General features: G+C 52.8%; 8 protein-coding genes across 8 annotated transcripts; 3 read left to right on the top strand and 5 right to left on the bottom strand.

The window, feature by feature from the left end:
- Nucleotides 1-142: 142 nt before the first annotated feature.
- Nucleotides 143-4,093, bottom strand: PHYSODRAFT_478752 (hypothetical protein; the record flags this gene model as incomplete). Its single annotated transcript, XM_009522620.1, has 9 exons — nucleotides 143-779; nucleotides 862-1,103; nucleotides 1,239-1,305; nucleotides 1,714-1,822; nucleotides 1,886-2,152; nucleotides 2,226-2,439; nucleotides 2,537-3,512; nucleotides 3,586-3,901; nucleotides 4,051-4,093. 9 exons carry the CDS (start codon nucleotides 4,091-4,093, stop codon nucleotides 143-145), a joined length of 2,871 nt encoding a protein of 956 aa, XP_009520915.1.
- Nucleotides 4,094-4,303: 210 nt separating this feature from the next.
- PHYSODRAFT_485106 (hypothetical protein) lies at nucleotides 4,304-6,301 on the top strand (the record flags this gene model as incomplete). Its single annotated transcript, XM_009522619.1, has 3 exons — nucleotides 4,304-4,909; nucleotides 4,952-5,060; nucleotides 5,136-6,301. 3 exons carry the CDS (start codon nucleotides 4,304-4,306, stop codon nucleotides 6,299-6,301), a joined length of 1,881 nt encoding a protein of 626 aa, XP_009520914.1.
- Nucleotides 6,302-6,930: 629 nt separating this feature from the next.
- PHYSODRAFT_257858 (hypothetical protein) lies at nucleotides 6,931-7,803 on the top strand (the record flags this gene model as incomplete). The annotated part of the gene is made up of 1 exon (XM_009522618.1): nucleotides 6,931-7,803. The coding sequence occupies one exon, from the start codon at nucleotides 6,931-6,933 to the stop codon at nucleotides 7,801-7,803; it is 873 nt and encodes a 290-aa protein (XP_009520913.1).
- Nucleotides 7,804-7,974: 171 nt separating this feature from the next.
- PHYSODRAFT_326613 (hypothetical protein) lies at nucleotides 7,975-8,550 on the top strand (the record flags this gene model as incomplete). The annotated part of the gene is made up of 1 exon (XM_009522617.1): nucleotides 7,975-8,550. One exon carries the CDS (start codon nucleotides 7,975-7,977, stop codon nucleotides 8,548-8,550), a length of 576 nt encoding a protein of 191 aa, XP_009520912.1.
- A 277-nt stretch (nucleotides 8,551-8,827) lies between these two features.
- PHYSODRAFT_486095 (hypothetical protein) lies at nucleotides 8,828-9,271 on the bottom strand (the record flags this gene model as incomplete). Its single annotated transcript, XM_009522616.1, has 2 exons — nucleotides 8,828-9,028; nucleotides 9,104-9,271. The coding sequence occupies 2 exons, from the start codon at nucleotides 9,269-9,271 to the stop codon at nucleotides 8,828-8,830; spliced, it is 369 nt and encodes a 122-aa protein (XP_009520911.1).
- Nucleotides 9,272-9,326: 55 nt separating this feature from the next.
- Nucleotides 9,327-11,156, bottom strand: PHYSODRAFT_483391 (hypothetical protein; the record flags this gene model as incomplete). Its single annotated transcript, XM_009522615.1, has 7 exons — nucleotides 9,327-9,412; nucleotides 9,460-10,060; nucleotides 10,131-10,175; nucleotides 10,246-10,509; nucleotides 10,581-10,899; nucleotides 10,961-11,033; nucleotides 11,111-11,156. 7 exons carry the CDS (start codon nucleotides 11,154-11,156, stop codon nucleotides 9,327-9,329), a joined length of 1,434 nt encoding a protein of 477 aa, XP_009520910.1.
- Nucleotides 11,157-13,033: 1,877 nt separating this feature from the next.
- Nucleotides 13,034-13,357, bottom strand: PHYSODRAFT_484045 (hypothetical protein; the record flags this gene model as incomplete). The annotated part of the gene is made up of 1 exon (XM_009522614.1): nucleotides 13,034-13,357. A coding segment is annotated over one exon (324 nt), but the record flags the coding sequence as incomplete, so codon positions are not given.
- A 3,347-nt stretch (nucleotides 13,358-16,704) lies between these two features.
- Nucleotides 16,705-18,084, bottom strand: PHYSODRAFT_555379 (hypothetical protein; the record flags this gene model as incomplete). The annotated part of the gene is made up of 1 exon (XM_009522613.1): nucleotides 16,705-18,084. Exon 1 carries the CDS (start codon nucleotides 17,842-17,844, stop codon nucleotides 16,705-16,707), a length of 1,140 nt encoding a protein of 379 aa, XP_009520908.1. The 5' UTR covers nucleotides 17,845-18,084.
- Between the last annotated feature and the right edge of the window lie 526 nt (nucleotides 18,085-18,610).

Below are 18,610 nucleotides of genomic sequence, written 5' to 3'. Positions count from 1 at the left end.
CTTCACTATATAACGTTAGTGAAAACGCCAACCGGTTGCAGTCTAAATCGATGAGTGATTATGAATGTTGGCCCATGAAGTACGTACGCCACTTAAAAGGGTAGCGTATACTCTTGTACTGTATATCTTCTTGTTCTCGTTGTTATGACTCGAGCTTCACGGTGGAAATCGCAGCAGTCGCTTCTTCGACAGTCGCAGCGGCGGCGGATTCCTTCTTTGCAGCCTCCGAGCTGAGCGGAATGTACCATTCCTCCAGCATGCCGGCCTTGTTCCGGGCCTCTGTGTTGAAAGGAGGCTTCAGCGTGCCCTTGTAATACTGCGGCACAATTTCGTGGAACTTGGCGATCGGGTCATCACCGTCCCGCTCGCAGACGTATCGGAACCAGCGCACTCCGGCGCCCACGTGCGTGGTCTCCTCGGTGTAGTTCTTGTGGATAATCTTCAGGCTTACGTCGTCGCTGGCCTTCTCAAAGCGCTGGACAGCGTTGGGGAACACGTCGAGCCCGCGCGCCTCGTGAACAAGATGCACCACCGCCAGGCGTGCCAGAATGCTGTCGCGGGTCTCGTACGCTGCGTCCCAAAGCCCCTCGTGACCAGCGATGTCACCGTAGAAACTGCCCAGCTCCGTAAGACGGTGAGCCCAACTGTTGAAGTGCTCCGCCTCCTCGCCAGCAATGCGAACCCAGTCATCGTAGAATGCACGCGGTAGGTTGTGCGGCACGAATCGACACACCATATCCCACATGAGATCGATGGCGTAGCTTTCAGCGTGCGCCAAACTGATCAATATAAACAGAGACAAGGTGGTTATTGCTGTGTGCATAAATCACAGTAATACATAACGTTGCATTCGCCACCCACCTGTGCACGAAAGCCTTGCGGGATCCCTGCTTCGCCTTGTAGGCAGGGACGACCTCAACGTTCTCGGGGCGCGCCGGATGGTCAGGCACGTTGTTCACGTCGTCGTCCTCATCGCACACGACCTTGATCTCGCCACTCTTCCACTGCGCCACGTACTTGGTCGTCTTCTCGGCCTTGGTAAACGCATCGCCCGTAGTCAGCACGTCCAGCGCACACGCGAACAGCGTCGGAGTCGCGGTCATCTTGGTCTAAGGTTACTTCGACTTGGACGAGTGGTCTGTGGCGTTTTCCAGATGCTGCACTGGTTTCTGTACGATATTGCGACCACCGACATGGCTACACTCGGTGACGACAACTTCAGGACACCCGTTCAACACGACCAACGCAACACTACATTCACGAGCATTTCCTAAGCTTACATACATGGACGTCGACGATAGAGCACTCCGCTCTGTTCCAGATATTTCATCATGGTTGTTGAAAGTTGAAAGCCTTCGGGTACAAATCTCGGTACCACTGGTCCATCGAGAAGTTGTCGTTCACGCTGAAGCGGAAGCTGTTGCGGTACGCTGGAGGTGAGCTTGAAGGGCTCGATAGGCGCTCCGCACTTGACCTATCCTCGCGTTCGAATCCCCACGAGCGACCAAAATGTTGGCTTGTCGACCGGGGGGATGGTCTTCGCTCCTGGGACACAGTAGTCGAAAGGTACTCAGAATATCGAGACTTCGCCTTTTCAAACGCGCGGAGACTACTGCCGTGAGATACCGATGGTGTCCAGCGAGAGGATGCTCCTAGAGATATGGATAAGTTCTCGTTATAAAAGTGAAAATTCTGCAACTAGCTGTGAGGCACTCACCAGCAGATGCTGTCCACCCATAACTAGGATGTTTAATTCGCGTGATCGCAGCTTGCACCTCCGGCGAGTTCATCAGGTCGGCCTTGATCGCGTCAAACTCGGCACCTGAAATCGTACAAGCAACGGTCAGTAAATGCTGCATGTATCACAGTCCATAGATCCACGTACGTGTGGTAGCACTATCGAGACCCTGAAGCTTTGAGATTCTGTCGTCCAACGCAAGTTCCAATCCGCGGATATCGCACTGGGACTGAGACGACCTCCTTGCAAGTGCTGGCGCCCGAGAAGAATCGGATCTGACTGAAGGCTTACTCACGCGCCGTGAATCCTTTCTCCTAACTTGAGCAGATTCTTTTGCGGGGGCTTCTTGAGGCGCATTTTCTGTTGAGGAAGTTTGCTGTGCGGGCTTCGTTGGGGAGGAGCTCACGCGAGAGTCTAGGAACCAGCAAAAAAAACGATTCAGTTAGCATGCATCCGAATTAACTGGACAACAAGGCCCATCACTTACTCAAGGCAGCGCATTTGTTGCGCAACTCTTCAGCCTTGACAGATTTTTCAGCAAGCTCGCTGAGTTTGCCCTTGAGCGCGTTTTCCATGCTGTGCAGTTTTTTATCAGCTCGCAAGGTCGCTTTGGTTGCCTTCGCAAGGCTCTTAATCGGGCTGGCAGGTCCGTCGTCAGATTTTGCATCGCTTGACATGCTAATTCTTATATCAACATGAGCCTGCTCAACGCGTTGAGCAGCTGTTGGTTTTTTGGCTTGGTCTGCAGAAGCAGGTTGAATAAAAGAATAGTTAGTACGCGATGGCGTGTGGAAAGACAGCAAGCGTACAATTACTTTTTGGAGCGCGTGGTTCTGGATGAGCAGCATGGCGCGGGCGAGATGCTTGAGAGGTGGGGTGATGAGCGTGAGATGATTGGGCGGTGTGGTGCTCATTCCGTGGTTTCACCTGCAGCAGAACCCGAGCGTAGGGTGGCGTGTACGGCGGCAAATTCGTAGCCGATCTCCTTGGTGTTTTTAAAACCTTCGGGGTTTTCCCGTACTTCCGGGTCCCGACAAGAGGCACATTCACAGGAGAGATCGACTTCGCCACGTCTTTAACCTCATTTTCGTCAGCACCGACAACAACAGAGATGGCGGCTTGGGGTTTGGTTGAGTTGTCTTCTTGAGTTTCCACCCGCGGCGATTTGGCCTTCCCAGCGCGACCAGTGTTGGTGTCATTGAACGCTTGTTTCTCCTCGTCAGGCCTTGCTCTTTTCTGGAGATTCATTTTCTCTTTCTGTAGCTTTGCTGCAACAGTACTATTGCCTTTCTGAGGCTCGTTGGTCTTGTCAGAATGAGAGCTAGGTATGCTTTGTTGTTCCGGCTGTGGCTCGATGTGGGCTTTTTCTTTAGTCGTACTCTTTTCCTCCTCCACCGACTTCGGTAATGCGGCGTCATTCCTGTCATGGGCTTTTCTTTTCTCAGCCGACATCGGGATGTATGCGTGCGTTGCAGCGTGGTTATCCCTGTTGTCAGCGAACCCGCGCAGCCAGATCTCCTCGCCCATCTCTTTCCTCACTTCTTCCGTCGGTCTCGTAAAGTTGCGCTCAAACTGCACGGGCAGCGTGCCCTCCACAAACTCTGGGAAATCCTCGCGCGCATCACACCTCGCCAACAGCGCAGTGGAAAACGTCAAATTCTTGGACCGCGTCGTTTCCCCTTTGCTCTTGTTCCTCCTCTTGTTTTTCGTCAGCTGCTTCCTCGTCTCCTCGTCCGACTGGAACGGCACAATCTTACTCTTCTGGACCCAGCACCTGCACCAACAGCAAAAATCAGTAAAAATAAATAAAAAAAAGCAATTTAAAGTAAAAAAAATTAAGCGCTGACCGGCATCGCTCCTTGAAGTCTGCACTGTCCAGGAAGTCCACGAGCAGCCTCTCTTCAAGCCTCAAGTTCTGCGAGCCGAAGTCTGAGCCGGGTGCGCGCACCGTCAGCAGCGCCGGCCACCAGGGCCAGGTGTCCAGCTTGGCCCAGCACTTGACGGCCCACGTGTGCGTGTGGAACGGGGAGATGCGCGGGCTGTCGCGCGGCAGCGTCTCGTTGTACTCGTCGCCCCAGCAGTCGTACGTGACCTCCACCGTCTCGGCCGACGGCAGGCGCAGCACCTGCGCCACGTTCCAGATGCCGTCGCCGTCCACCACGTCTACCGTACAATAAAGAAAAAAAAACATTCCAATAATTCGTCATTAGCATAGTAATTTACGAAAAAAATAAGCTACGCAGTATGAAGGAAACACTGAAGATATGTATGCTCAAGTGCAAGCTTTTGGTCGCTGCGGCGCTGCTTCTTACCCAGCCAGTCGCCCACGTTGAGCTCCGGCGCCGCTGCACTCATTATTGCGCACTCTGGCAGCCGCACTTGGTTTTTGTAAGAGCTGCCAGTCAGATTTCAAATCTCGATGGGCTAAGTACGATTTCGTGTACAGTTTGCGTACGTGCTGAATGTAGCCATGTTGGGACGTACATGGCTCCATGCGTCGCTTCAAGGTGGAGAGAGATCTTTTGGCAAGGCGAGGAGAGGACAAGAGCGAGCACGATGGAGGCGATGCAGGAGGAGATTGGCGTGCCCACGACTGTGGACGACGAGAGCTCGAGCGACTCGCGCGCTGGCCGCCACGGCAGCGCCGGGCTGTTCCTGTTCAAGAAGGACGCGGACGCCGTCGAGGAGACGCCCGAGGACATGGCGGCGCTGGAGGCCGAGCGAGAGGCCAACAAGAAGCTGGCGGATGAACTGGCGGACGAGGAGCGGCGCCGCCGCATCGAGGAGGAGAAGGACCGCGAGAACGAGCTCGCGGTCGTCCGCCAGATCAACGTCGAGTACTCCATCACGGCCGAGGAGCAGGAGCGCGAGCGCCGCGTGTACGAGTACGAGATCACCAAGGTGCAGGACGAGATGGTGCGCCGCCGCAGCCAGGCGGAGGCAATTGAAGCCGCGGAGCAGGAGCGCACGCGCCGCATCTCCGAGGCGGAGGAGGTGCAGGTGCAGGACTACAAGGAGCGCGTGTTCGCGCAGGAGCTGGCGGTTCAGGCCATGGAGAAGGAGCGCGTGAGGCGTCTGAGTCTCCCAGAGCATCGCGAACGCGCGCCTTCTGCCGGTGGGCCAGCGGGTGAAGGGCCTCCTGGACTGGAGCGCTTCTACTCGTGCAAGAGTGTCGAGGATGAGGAGGACGCGGCGGCGGACGGATTGAGCGAGATTCCGGTTGTGCACGCGTCGGCGTCCAAGGTTCCGGTGGACGAGAACTCGGAGTGGCGCTGCTTTATCGCGTCCGAGAATGCTCAGGAGGAGAAGGACCAGCTGCATGGTACGCGCTAGCTAGGCTTTTGGTCTTAAAGCTAGTTAACAAGCTGCTGATTGTTGTTTCTTGTCGTGTGAATAGCGCTTCGCTTAAGCTTGGAGGAGGAACTGAAGGCGGAACGTCACGCCAAGTACGTGGAGCTGGTAGGCGACGTTCGCCTGCTCCGCTTCCTGCGCGGCCACAAGATGAACGTGTCGGTGGCTGCCACGAAATACCGAGAAATGCTGGCCATGCGCCAGAAGCTCAACCTCGACAACATTCGCGACGACATCGTGAACAACAACATGGGACCGGACGAGTTCCCTCACTTCCAGAAGATCATCCCGCACCTCCCCTTCCTGGACACGTACGACGTCTTCTCTGCTGCGGACGGCCATGTCTTCTACTTTGAAATGACGGGCTACGCTGACTTCCATAAGCTGTTGACTGAAGTGACGGAAGAGGAATGGCAGACTTTCTTCCTCTACTCGATGGAGTACCGTGCGCTGAAGCTCGACCAGCTCAGCCGTCAGAATGAAAAACTGGTGCAGACTATCCTAGTTCGCGATCTCTCGGGCTTCTCCATCGCTCGCTTCAACCCGAAGCTGCTGAAGCGCTTGAAGCCACTTGTGTCGATCGCCACAAAGTGCTACCCGGAATCGATGCACAAGGTGCTTGTGCTGCATGCCCCGTGGATCTTCGACAAAGTATGGAGTGGAGTCAAGTCCATGCTTCAAGAAACCCAGCTGCGCAAGGTGCACATGGAAGGTAACTCGCTCGAGCGGTTGCTAGATCTTGCAGGGAGCCGAGACAAGCTACCAAAGCTACTCGGTGGGCGAAGCACGACGCATGCCATCCCTCAAACTGGTTTCCTAGGTCGCAATGCCTTCTTGCTGCTCTGTGAAGATGGAGCGACCCAAGCGGATATCAAGGCAGGTGGGACGCTGCAACTGCCATTCCGCATGAGTGCCAACGATACGCTCTGCTGGGAGTACGTGGTGAAGGACCGAGATATCTCCTTCGCCGTGAAATTCCGCACGCAGGGCATTGGCGGTGCCGAGGAGAGCGAAAAGGTTGCACCTGAGCGTGTTTCAAGCGGAGCCCCCATCGCGAGCTCCTTCACGGCAACAGAAGACGGCACGGTGGTGCTGTCCTGGGACAACTCGTTCTCGTGGGCGCGCGGGAAAACCATCGCGTACAAGGCCAAGGTGGTCAAGTCGACGCACGACTTCTCATCGCTCGATATCAGCGGGAACGACTGCGTCTAAGGCATTGACAAAGGGTGTATAGCGAGACATTCACGCTGAGCATGCATTTTTATTCATTCGTGTCGAACTGAAGGCGCAATCCATATTCCGAAATCGATCCCCAGTGTGCGCTGGTTTGCGATGGCTCTAACGGATAATGACAGACGCAGAATAAGAAGATGCCGAGCCTGTGATGCCTGAACACTAGAGGCCTGCTCACCCGTCTACAAGTTGTTCTCAAAGAGAATGTTCCTGTGAAGGACCTCCGCTAAGCAGCTGAATCTCCCAAGTACTCGCTAAGGTTGAACACCATGCTTTTCTGTGAAGATGACTGACACCTACGAGTGGTTTCCCTACAATTCGCTTCAAGCGGTAGACCCCAGGGGGCTCCGAGGAGCAGTACAGACCCCATAAACGTACCAGGAATTCGCGCATCATGCTCGTTGTTATTCTCCCCAAGAGAGGAATGAAGCGTGATGATGCTGCAGAAGAATTGAGCTACAATTTCTACGCCATCCTGGTGACCATGGCATATATTGCTGCTAAAAAAAAGTGTTAAAACACATTTTTTGGATGGTGGCCACATAAATCCGCTGAAACGTAGCCGAAAACTTTCCCGCCATTTTGGTGTTGGATACCACGGCAACAACATGCCCAATCGTCCAAACTCCGGCAGTGCTCGGACCCCCACCGACCCCAAGCGTCCACGAGCCAGCGCATCACAAGACCAGCAAGATGACCCCCCACCGTGCCCCTATCCAAGACTTGAAGCCGCGTGTCTCCCGCCTGAAGTCGTAGCAATCCCGCACATTCTCAAGCAGATCGACATCTTCCTAATGACCGAAGACGAAGCTCTCATCGAGGCGGCCAAGACGGGGGACGCAGAGTGGCTCGAAGAACTGCTCGATGACGTCGGCGAAAACAGCGTGATAGACGCCATCGTGGAGGCCTCTGGCTGTGGCCACGCTAACTGCGTGGAAGTGCTGCTGGAAGAGTACGCGTTCCGGAACGTTAAGGCCTACACTTGCTGGGAAAATTTACTAAAAGCGTTCGAGGAAGCCGCTACCAACAACCACCTCGAAGTCTTGAAGGTGCTGCTGTCTAAGGTCACCGCTGATTCAAATAGGAAGGGTAAATTGTGTGGCGCTGCGCACGGGGCGTTGCTCATAGCGGCAGAGCGTGGGTTTCTTGACGTGCTCAAGTACGTGGTGCAATATGCAAAAGAGCATGACGATCCTCTATATGAGCTGCTCTTTTGGGATTCCACTGCAATGGCACGGGCCATTTCCGGCGGCCAGAAGGTCATGATGGAGTATCTGCTGGGCTTGGACGAGTTCTCGTGGGATCTGCTAGGCGCATTCGTGGCAGCGGTGGATGCTGGAGATAATTCTCTGGCTGACAGGATGTACGAGCTGTATAAGCTGGAGTCCAGAAAGGAAGCGTTTTTGTTCGTCTGGTATGTTGTGGACACCTTGATGCTGCTAAGTATCTGTACGAGACTGAACACAAAGACCCCGAATTGATCGGGGAGACGTTTGTAAAAGCATCGAGGGGGCTTGGAAAGAGTACACTCGAATTTCAACTCAGTACCGGGCGGGTTTCATCTGAGGCGTTTGATAAGGGCCTTGGACAAGAAGTGAGTGTCTGCGAAGTCGATCAACCAAGCGTTTGTGGCAGCGCGGAGTAGTGATGTCATGAAAATTCTGCTTGAGCGCGAGCACGTCTTGGACGAGTCTATCTGCGCCGTATTCGAGAAAGCAACGGGAAGTTTGGGTGAATATTCGGATGGGCATTACTCAAGCGGAGAAAAAGAGTTCATTGGGATTATCAAGCTGCTATACACAAAGGACTGCATCCCGGCTGAGATGATCGGCAACGCATTTGTGACCGCAGCCATGAAGGGGGAGTCTGAGCTCGTGGCGCTATTGCGTGGTGATAGCCGTATTTCTGCCAGAATGGTGGGCAAAGCCTTCGCTGCCGCTGCCGCACGTAAGAAGAGCGATTTGATGATGTCCTTGTATGACACGAATATCTCTGCCGACGCGATTCTCGCTGCGTTCTCCAATGCTGCATCTCGAGAGCGTATTCGTAACGTGAAAGAGTTAGTGAAACTACTTTCTGACAAAGACCGGGTACCTCAAGAGTTCCAGCACAAGGCTTTCATGGTTGCTGCCCAGCTTCGCCATGATACAGTTCACCCATTTTTGTGTGAAAGCGTCGATGGAAACTGGCCACTGACCACACTGCAGCAAGCGCTCGCTCTTGCCTAGCACGATGAAGTCAAAAACTTGATTCGCAAGCTGGTCTGTGATCAGCTTTTCGACCCGAATTTGGATGGGCTCGTTGAGATGGTGTCTAAGTTCATGGAAACTAAGATCAGCGACAGCACGGGATAACGTGGCTCATCGTTGAAATACACGAAAGCAAAAGAATAACCTTCAAGACGATAGGAAGAACTCACGCGCTGAACGACAACACGTGAAGTTCATTTCTCTCTTCCTTGTGCCCACCTCGTTGCAGACATACTGACTGCGTCTACTTCTTTTCTTATGCACCGATGGAGCCGAGTTGATGCAGGAACGCCTCTGGGTTCAGCAGCTCTGTGCAGCCGTACCAGATCGAACGCGGTGGCTGTTGCCCCTTGGCGTACGCCAACAGGTTCTGATATTCGTTGTAGTTGCCACCGCCGATCATAAATACCATCACCTCGCGGAAAGGCGAGCGTTGTCGGGGTACGTCGCCATTCGCCTTGATCTGCACGCAAAAACGAGAAATGGATTAGAACACGGTGACTGAGCTGCATTAGCGCAGGGGACACCTCACCTTCGGATCCAAGTACAAGAAGCTTTCGTCCTCTGTGTTCGGCTTCATCTCGCAAATAGCATCCGTGACACGCGTAACATGCAGCTTCTTGTTCTCCGGTAGGAAGTTTTTGAAGCTTGCAGCAGCTTGAGCTAGGAACCCCTGGGCCAGACCCTTGAATTTGCTCATGTTCACGCCACCATCAGGCCCGGCACCGTTTTCGGCTTGCAGGCTTGCTCCAACGCTAGCACGTCGTTGGAAAGCCGAGTGCTTTCTGAGGAACTTCCAAGCCTGAGCATACGCTTCTGGCTGCTCTGACGCTGCGGCGCACTGCTGATAGGCGTTTTCAAACTCCGCCATTTCTGCCCCACTCGCACCGCTCGACAGAAAGTAGATCATTAGCAGGCGCATCTTGTCCGCCAGTGTTCCCATGTCCTTGTTTGACAGGAGCTGCAACACCTCAGCCTTGTCAACGTGCGAGCCATCGATAAGCTTCTGCTCGAGCATCGAATACGACGGGATGTGGCGCTTCGTAACGCCCTCAAATGCTGCGTGGAAAATGTTCGTGTGAACTTCCAGCATTTTCTTCTTCTCCACTAGTGCTGGCAGCGTGTCCACAGCAGCAACGAGGTCCTTCGTACCGTTCATCAGCGCATCGCTGCCACCTGTCTGGGCCCGAATCTGCTCCTCTTTCCGCGTAACTTGCTTCATTTCCTCTTCGTTGGCGTCGATTGCGTCCGGAAACAGGCTACCGGCATGCGTCTCGAAGAATTTATCGCTCGTAACGTCCAAGTCGTACGTGCGCTCAACCGATCGACCATCATCACCCCCGTCCTCGCCACCCGAGGTCTTCACGGTCACCTTCACGCGGTTCATCTGAATGGTTAGAATATCGTCGACCAGTGCCTGGTACGTCGACGGGTGATACAAACTCGATGCAATGTCCTCATTGCGATCCATGATGATAAGTACCGGACGCTACGCCATCATACCAGTTGTTAGTTTGTCGAGCAAAGATATCAGCTTCATGTTGTGACTCAGCCAATACCTGAAAGTTGGATGAGTTTTCTGTGAAAACGCCGTTCCTTGCATTCTAAAACCAGGCGCACAGATAAACCCCGTTAGTTCCATTCCAACTTCGACAAAAAATAACGTATGCATACCAGGTGCTCGCGGATTGTCGAGCTCAGTTGCTCAGCCACCATCCTCGACGGTCCATCGTTATTTGGGCAACGAATCACCGGCACGCTTCCAGTCGTAGCAAGCACGGAGAAAAGTCCCTTGACGATCGCACCCATGGACTGCTCGATCTGCGTGTCCGCCAGGTTCGGGTCGTTGTACGCGCGGTAGCTCTCAGGAAGGTTGAGCGAGAAGAGACTCGGCTCAAGCGATACGAAGTTCGTGCACTGGTCGTACACCTTGGCGATCTAGCACCAGAACAACAGAAAAGTCACAACGCAGTCCCACCATAGTAATCTACAAAACATTCACCACGTACCATACTGGTGCAACCAGCCTCCACCGACGCTCGAGCCAAGTACTCGAGCGACTCGCGGCTCAACGGGTAGGCGAAGTTGAGGTGCACGGAGCTGTAGAGCTCCTTGGCGCAGTCCGAGACGATGCGCTCCAGGTTCTCGCGCGTGGGCTCCACGAAGTAAATGGCCGGGACGTCGGGGATGGCGTCGCGCTCCGTGTCCAGCAGCATGTGCAGCGTCACGCCCTTCTTGCGCAGCTCGTGCAGCTTGAGGATGGGCGAGATGATGTCGCGGCAGAACCGGTCGTAGACCAGCACCTTCCACTGGTCGCCCCAGCGATCACTGCACAGCCATAGATGACGTTAATAACACAGGTAAAAGGTATCTGTTGTCAGCAGCGTACGCGGAGTCCTGGGCCGCGTCCGCGAAGCCGCCGGCGCTCTCCGAGTTAAAGTCCAGCATGCGCAGCAGGTTCTCTGCATGGGGAGAGTCGAAGGAGAGTTAGGTAAGGGAAGTGACACGTAGGGGAGGACGGGACGAGGGCCACACGCACCGCGCTGCTTCTCCTGAAGCGACTGCGTCGCCGCCGGGGTCAGCATCTTTGCCGAGGTCGAGGACACGTATTTGTGCGAAGATTGCCTTTGGGCGTAACTTTGGCTCGTTGGGGCGAAGCCCCCCCCTATAATGAAATCGCTCTGTTTTATCGCTCTGATTTACTTTCTTTCGATGATTTTATGGATAGGGCTAGGGAAAGGTTTAATGGGTGCCTCTCCCAGGGGATAAAATGCTGCATTTTACCTCTGTATAAGATCCTTTCAGGCTCACTGTCCGACGGTTCCGAGTGACTATTCATAGAAGTTCAGGGGTTTAGCCTCCAGCAAAGGGTGCGAAAGCCATTAAACTGAGGCCCGTCTTTTAGGAGGCCCCTTCCAAATAGGGTATATATGGGCTGTGGGCTCTAGAAAGTGGATTTGGCGTAAAACTGCATTGTTTTAGCTAAATGGATACTCTGTTTTGCTAAACAAGCGACCTGTTTTAGCTTCGGAAACGTTGCTGCGCGAAATAGCTAGCTTCGTTGAGGCTTGCATTGGCTGCAAGACGCTAGCTACTCCGTGGAGCCGTGAGCGATGGCGAACCATGCACAGCCGTCACCGCCCGCCACAACCTTGTCACCACCTTGTGTTGTCGACACGCCTTCACGGACCGTCTTCGGGCGCGCCAAGTCAACTGGCCTGCTCCATGGGTGCTCGTAGACACGCACATCGAGGAAGAGAACCGCGACAACACCCACCGCCAGATCCCCTTGCAATTCGTAGTAGTATCCGCCAAGCGATGACTACTGTGCCGCTGCTGCTTCTGGACGTGGCTGATCGAGGTCGCCTCCGAGCCACGTCAATACTCGCTCGCAGCCCATATTGACGGCCGACCTTCGAGAGTGAGACTCCTCAAGCCGAATCCAACCATGAGGCTTGCCTTGCCAGGTTTTGTTTTCGCGGTGCTTGTACCCAATGTGAACTTGGGTCGACTTGGACGCCTCGCCAACATGCTTTCTTTTTATTATCTTGGCGACATATCGAGATTGTGGAAAAGTGCTATCGTCTTCATTTCCTTTAGAAAAATATTTGCATGAAGTGTAGTTTGGTTAACAAGATGAATGATGCGATCCCTTTCAGTGTCAAACGATGATCGACTCTCTGGGGACGCTGTGAGCTTTTCCAAACTCAAACGATGCGTAAGAACTATATATTCTCTTTTTCTAACGCGGGAAAGAGCAAGGTAAGCATAGGATGCATTTGGCAGTGAATTGGAATGAAATACGACTTTTGAGCATGTAACCCCTTGAACCTTATGAATCGTCATAGCGTAGGCAAGCCTTAACGGAATGCCACAGCGAACGACTTTAAAGTCACTCCTTGTACTTCCCCAGCTCGTTTCCTTTGAAATGATGGGGATAATGTTAGGTACGTTTGGTAAAAAGGATGGACCAAAGTATTCATCAACTATTTCAACCAAAACAATAGGAAGTTCTGATCCAGACACAAAGATCATGTCGTACACAGTAGCGTTCGTTCCATTGCATAGCCCTGCTGTTTGCTCAGCATTAAATGTTAGTGTGACAGGAGCACCAATTGCTAAATTGAGTTGGATTGGTACAACTCGGTCTCTCCTTGGGATCTTTTCTTGTGCCTGATCTAACAGAGCTTTAACTGTGCCTTGAGGTACTTCTCTATTTGTGATCAAGCGTTTTTGCTTCACATTGTGCACGGACTTTATGTGCACAATTGGAGAAGAAGCATTCTGCAGATTTACGTCATTAGCACTATCAACATCTGCGTTAAGGTATGCAATGTGCTTCGCAGCATGCACCCACTCAGGCATTGCGTTGGTTTTGAAGATTCGAGTATTAAAAAGGTCAATGTCCTGCTGTGCTGGTACTTTTTCTCGCAATCTTCGTAGCGCTTCAAACCATTCCGGGTCACCAAATTCCGCGTCCTTTGCGCTGGATATTGTCACGTATTCTATCTGTGGATGTCGCTAGAGAGTAAGGGGTTACAGGGTCCAACTGGGCACTGTCTCCCGTGAAAATGGCATCTCTTCCACCAAATCGGACCTCGCGCTGATCAGGCCATATCTCTCGCATTCTTTGGTCTATCCAATATAGCATTCCACATGATATTACGCTAAATTCGTCAATTATTACCAGGTTTATATCCCTGAAGCGCTGCTGTAGAGACAATAGCTTAGCTGGGCCGTTTTTTTGCGTGGTCATTGCGACGCAAGGTTTGGAAAATCTTTGTTTGTGATCGGGGGATTGCTGTAAATTGAAATGAAATGCTTCTCGCTAATTTTTTGCCCATGGCCGCACATATTTTGTCATAAATTCGTGTGCTCTATTAATGTCTTCGTTAGAGTAGTTGTGCTTTGGCTTCCATTGAGTATGAAGGTCTGCAATAAGTTTTTTATCTCTCTCGATTTCCATCTCATGCTCATTGAGGTGCTCATCAGGTTCTTCGATGAAAACATACTCGGACGGGGGCAGATTAGTGCAGCATTGGTTCTCGCGAGAATTCTTCAGAAGATTTAATTGACATTGCCTCGTTACCTTTAAATTCACTTCAGTTCGGAGTTCATTGTCGAGGTTTTTATTTTGTTCGTCGTAGAACCGACTAATACAGTCATCGTCAGTAATCGGTAAGTCGCTTAAGTGTCTCCAAGGAACGTGTAAAAACAACTCAGCAAAACAAAAGTTAGGGTTTGATGTGTCTGGTGCCATCCATGGCGACATACGAAGAACTTGGGCTTTTCGACGCTGTCGTAAAAAACCTAGATTACCGATTCGCTTCCAATACTTCGCTGTTGAGGTTGCGCTTTCAACTACCTCATAGTGCTCTACAAAGCTAGCATATGACATCGACTTAAACGGTTCTTCCTGAGGACGCGCCATGTAGGCTTTTTCGTATGATTCAATTTTAATATTATCGAGTTGAGGCGGTTTGTCGATGCCCAAGTTCCGTAAGGCTTCGGTAATATCGCAAGTGATGACGCAAAACCTTCACTCGGCTTACTTTACGAGACTTACCATACATTTTTAATTCTCGAAGCAGTATGAAGTAAGCTTCTTGGGCACTTACCTCACGAACAGCCAATGTGGCGTTAGCTATTCTTTTAAGAATAGCGTAGTAAGGGAGATTCGGGTCACATCGCTTAACAGCTGCAGCGACAGTGCTTCGGAAGCACAATGTGTCAGGTTCGGCTTTGCTCACGTAAGCAGCAGTATATTCGGCAGCGCCATACGCGTTTCCTATCATCTGAATATCCATGTTTGCGCGCCAAGTCGAAAGCATTATTGGCGAAAAATTGTTTACCGAGGGTGAGTCTCTATTTAATAGTACTTTTAATGACGGGGTACCGTCAGGTGCAGTTTTTACCTCAACTTCAGTGCGAGGATGAAGAGTTTTGGGAAAGCCAAATCTACATTCGTCGGCTTTCTTTCGACAAGAAGATCCACTGTAGCATACATGTTGCTGCACTCGGCGAGCTAATCGGGAGATATCGCATGCCCATTCATCTGAATTGCCACATGGCGGTCGCATTGCCAAAATATCAATGCTTGCAGACCGTGATGACTTACAGACGGAGCACTGGCCCGAATCTAGGTCATCGAGCGACTTTATCAATACAGAAATATACTTGTCAAGGACATCAGGGGCATCTTTTATCCACAATAGTGCATGAATATGAGGTGAGCCTCTTTGCTGAAACTCAACTCGCCAAAAGAAATCAATAATTTCACCCAGAGGTTGGCTTGGGCCGCGAAGTACGTGGTCGAAAAAAGCTTTAAACCTTCTGTTAAAATGCCTGGCAGCAAAATCAGGGTTTTCGTTAAGGTACTTACGTCGTTCTTTAGACGTTAGATGTGCAGCTCGTTCCATAGTCAATGAAGGATTGCAAGCCCTAAAGAAATCGGGCCATACTGTGTCTGCCGCACTCAACGTTAAGAAAAAAGTTGGCCATCGCGTGGGAAGCAGGTGTCCGAGCAGGTGAAAGCGCGACTGGCTCGCCGAGACGATCAAGAATGACTACCTATCTATAACTACTCTGTGCGATGTGGCGGAGCAAAAACCGCTGGTCCCTCAGAACCGAAGGTTCCTCGGACCCCCGGGTGAAAACCGCTTATCGGACAGTCTATCCTAATCATTGCCATGGGGCTCTCCAGCATGAGCGGGTCGCTGAACTTGATGCAGCTGAGCGCGAACCATGACTGGGCTCCAGTTGTGGGAACGTCGCTTTCTCCTCTTGTGCAGGAAAACTTAATTTCCACCTCGCTTCGCTTGATGGAAATACCGAAGTATGCTGCCTACGTTCTGGTACTTTGAATGTCATTCCTATGAGGCGAATTTTAAATGAGGGGCATATGGTTTGTGCTGGCAGTGAAGAGCGTCTTATGAAATAGTTTTCGAAGGGGTATCTCGTTAGGTTTCCCTAAGACATTAATAAAATAAGCACTGATCCAACCTCTTGCAAGTACAGAACCTCAATCTTAAACAAAAAGCGGCACAAAGACTAAAAGGCGCAATACACGTCAACTCGGGGGCCTACTGGCCACGAAAGGATTGCTAATGCAAGTGTTGCTAAAGCGCTGAGAAATGAACATTATTCCTGTTGTCCTGTTGCTACCCAATTGCCTACCGTTATTCGTTTTCAAAAGTACAACTATTTTCAGCGTACTTTTGCGCGGAGGTAAGATTAACCGAGAGTTCCAGGGCTCGGCAACGGTGTAGTAGTGCACTAAAGGAAAATGTCAGGTTATCAAAATCGATCAGCAGAAGATTAGACAGCGGAGGACCGCAAAACCGACCAAGCAATTGATGCAGCTTGCTATACAAAGCAGCTACGTCAAAGTACACAACAGTTATTGATAAAGCAAATCGAACAGACTATCAACACTGGCGGATAGCTCCAAGAAAGCACTTCAAACGATGTAAAACCTTCAAAATTTCTCCCATATTCTGTCAGTGATCGCCAGGATATAGGAAAAATTCGGAAATTCCCGTATTGGTAGAGGTCTGCGCATGAGGCATGCGTGTGAAGTGTTGATACACAATCTCGATACACTCGCTTACTCCTAGCACTACAGGTCAACTAAATGAGGTTTGACGACAAATTAAATGATTTCTCAGCGTATCAGGCTGTTAAGCTTTCTTGTATGAAAATGTTTCGATCGGCTCGGAGGGGCGAAATTTTGTGTAGAGCACAATATTTAGTGTCGCCCCAAATTAGCAAGGAAGCGCAGAGGTGCTCAGCTAGTTTAAGTACGATAGGAGAGTGTAACCTGGTTACGACCTGCCATGTTGCAATCATTTCAAGCCGTATCATGTTCGATCATGGCATGACCATCGTGACAACACCTTTCCTTTCCTACGCAGCTGCAATGCATTATAAAATACCCCCATGCATTTGTACGTTGACATTAATAAGTGTTGGATGAGTCGCGAGCTCGCCGCTCTCTGTTCTCTAGGCGCGATTATATTCTGGCGCCTCGACATCCTCGAGCTCGAGGACAAAAAACTCTTTGATCCCTCCGGCGGCCAAGGCATCGGCACGCCCGTGTTTCGGTGCCGTACGCCCCCAACGAGACCGGGACGTTCATGTGCACAGCGACATGGCTGAGCTGAGACGCACGGTTTCCTCGACTGCCGAGACCTTCTTGAGCGTCGTCTCGAGCATCTCGGCCACCTTGGAGTACATGGCGTTGTCCTGCTCCGCGGCAGGGTTGCTGCCCGTGCTGCACTTGCTCGCGGCAGTCGTGTCGGCCGCGCTCTTGAAGCGCAGCTTGCACGTACCCTTGGAGTGCTTGAGGAAGCGCATGATGGACGCGAACGACGTGTTCACGACGGACGCGCCGTTGATGTTCTTCAGCACGTCGCCGACTGCGAGCGCCTCGATGCCCAGCACATCGCTGCGGGACGCGAAGCCCTTTATCCTGGCGCCCAGGTCTTTCACCGCCGGCTCCAGCACGATGCCGAAGCGGTCGCTCGGGTTCCAGAGAACGGACGTCAGTCCGTCCGCGCCGCCGGAGGAGAACGTGCTCGAGAAGGAGCTGCGGTACGTCGAGCCCGAAGACGACGTGCTGTTCACGCGGATGTCTACACTCAGCTGGTGTAGTTGGGAAAGTAGTTCCTTGAGCTGCAAGGAAATAGTGCTCGAGTCCACGGGGTCCATCGACGAGGACACGGTGGACAGCTTCCTCGTCTTCATGAGCATCGGGATGTCGTCGTCCTCCTCCTCGTCCTCGCTCTGGTTGTTGCCGCCGCCGCGGCTGCTGCTGACGCTGGTCAAGTCGTCCATGGAATCGGACCGCGCGTGCAGCTTGGACACGGCGCGCGCGCCCGCCTTGCGGATGAGGTCGATGGAGAAGTTCGGCAGGCTGCTGTCGATGGCCAAGTCCACAGGGTAGCGGCCGCCGCCGTCCTTGGCCAGCGCCGCCTGCGGGTACGCGTCCAGCAGCGCGCTGATCAGCAACCCAGGCGCCTTGGCCTTGATGGCCACGTGCAGCGGCAGCATGCCCGAGAGGTTCTCCAGCTGGCAGGCCCCGGGGAAGGCGCGCAGCAGCGCCGACACGACGTCGAGCCCCACCGAGGGCTCCGTGCACGCCCAGTGCAGCGGCAGCATGCCGAAGTCGTCCTGCGCCTGCGCGAGCGCCGCGTTGGCCTCCACGAGCTGCAGCACCTCGTCCCAGTCGCCCTGCTCCGCGAGCTCCAGTACGCGCGCGCGGTTGGCGTCCATTGTTGCGTCTACTGCCTACTACCGTGTGACTGTGGCCTCCGCGCTCGAAGGAATTCTGGGCACTGCGCGCGTCGAGCTGAACTGCGCGGATAGAAGCGAGTGACTGGGCAAATGTATTGGGAGCATCAAAATCTAGTCCCACTCCGCTAATTTGCAAGCCAATATTCCTGCTGATCGTAATCAGGCGGGGATTTTCCGGGAGAACTCCTCCTTCACTTCCAGCACTACTGCTCTGCCCTGCCTTCGTTACTGTTGTAAAGGACTTGTGTGCGTTCACGAGCATTAGCGGCGCTCCTTTCGTCATGTGAAAGGGCTCACCGACGGCGCAGATATCCATCTGGCATGCCCTTTTGGGCCGGATCCCCGACGGCTGCCGTCGACTGCCGTGGCGCTGGGATCTGCGACAGCTGCAAGCGTGCCCCAGCGTCGATGGGGTCACCACGATGGCCCCGCTCAGCCTCCATTGATGCACGATAGGCGGGTAGTTTGGTGGATGGCAACGACAAGTCACAGCACAGCGCTGCTGGACGGCACTCCATATTGGCGGCGAATAAGGCCATCGGCCTTATGATCTCAGTTTCCTGGCACTTCAACTTCAGCTTCACCTCAGATGAAGTTTTTACGGCTTGACAGCTTTTTACGGCACGTAATTACGATGGAGCTAACGAATCAGCGACGGGCACGGCCAACCACTCGTTGGCTCGGATTGGGGCATTTTCAAAACCTTCATTTCCGTTTCCGTGCTCGCAGCAGCGAGGTGCTGTTT

This window comes from Phytophthora sojae, assembly GCF_000149755.1.
Source record: "Phytophthora sojae unplaced genomic scaffold PHYSOscaffold_2, whole genome shotgun sequence".
Taxonomy (NCBI): domain Eukaryota; phylum Oomycota; class Peronosporomycetes; order Peronosporales; family Peronosporaceae; genus Phytophthora; species Phytophthora sojae.
The sequence above is the reverse complement of the archived record's forward strand: the minus strand, read 5'-3'. Positions and strand labels throughout refer to the sequence as shown.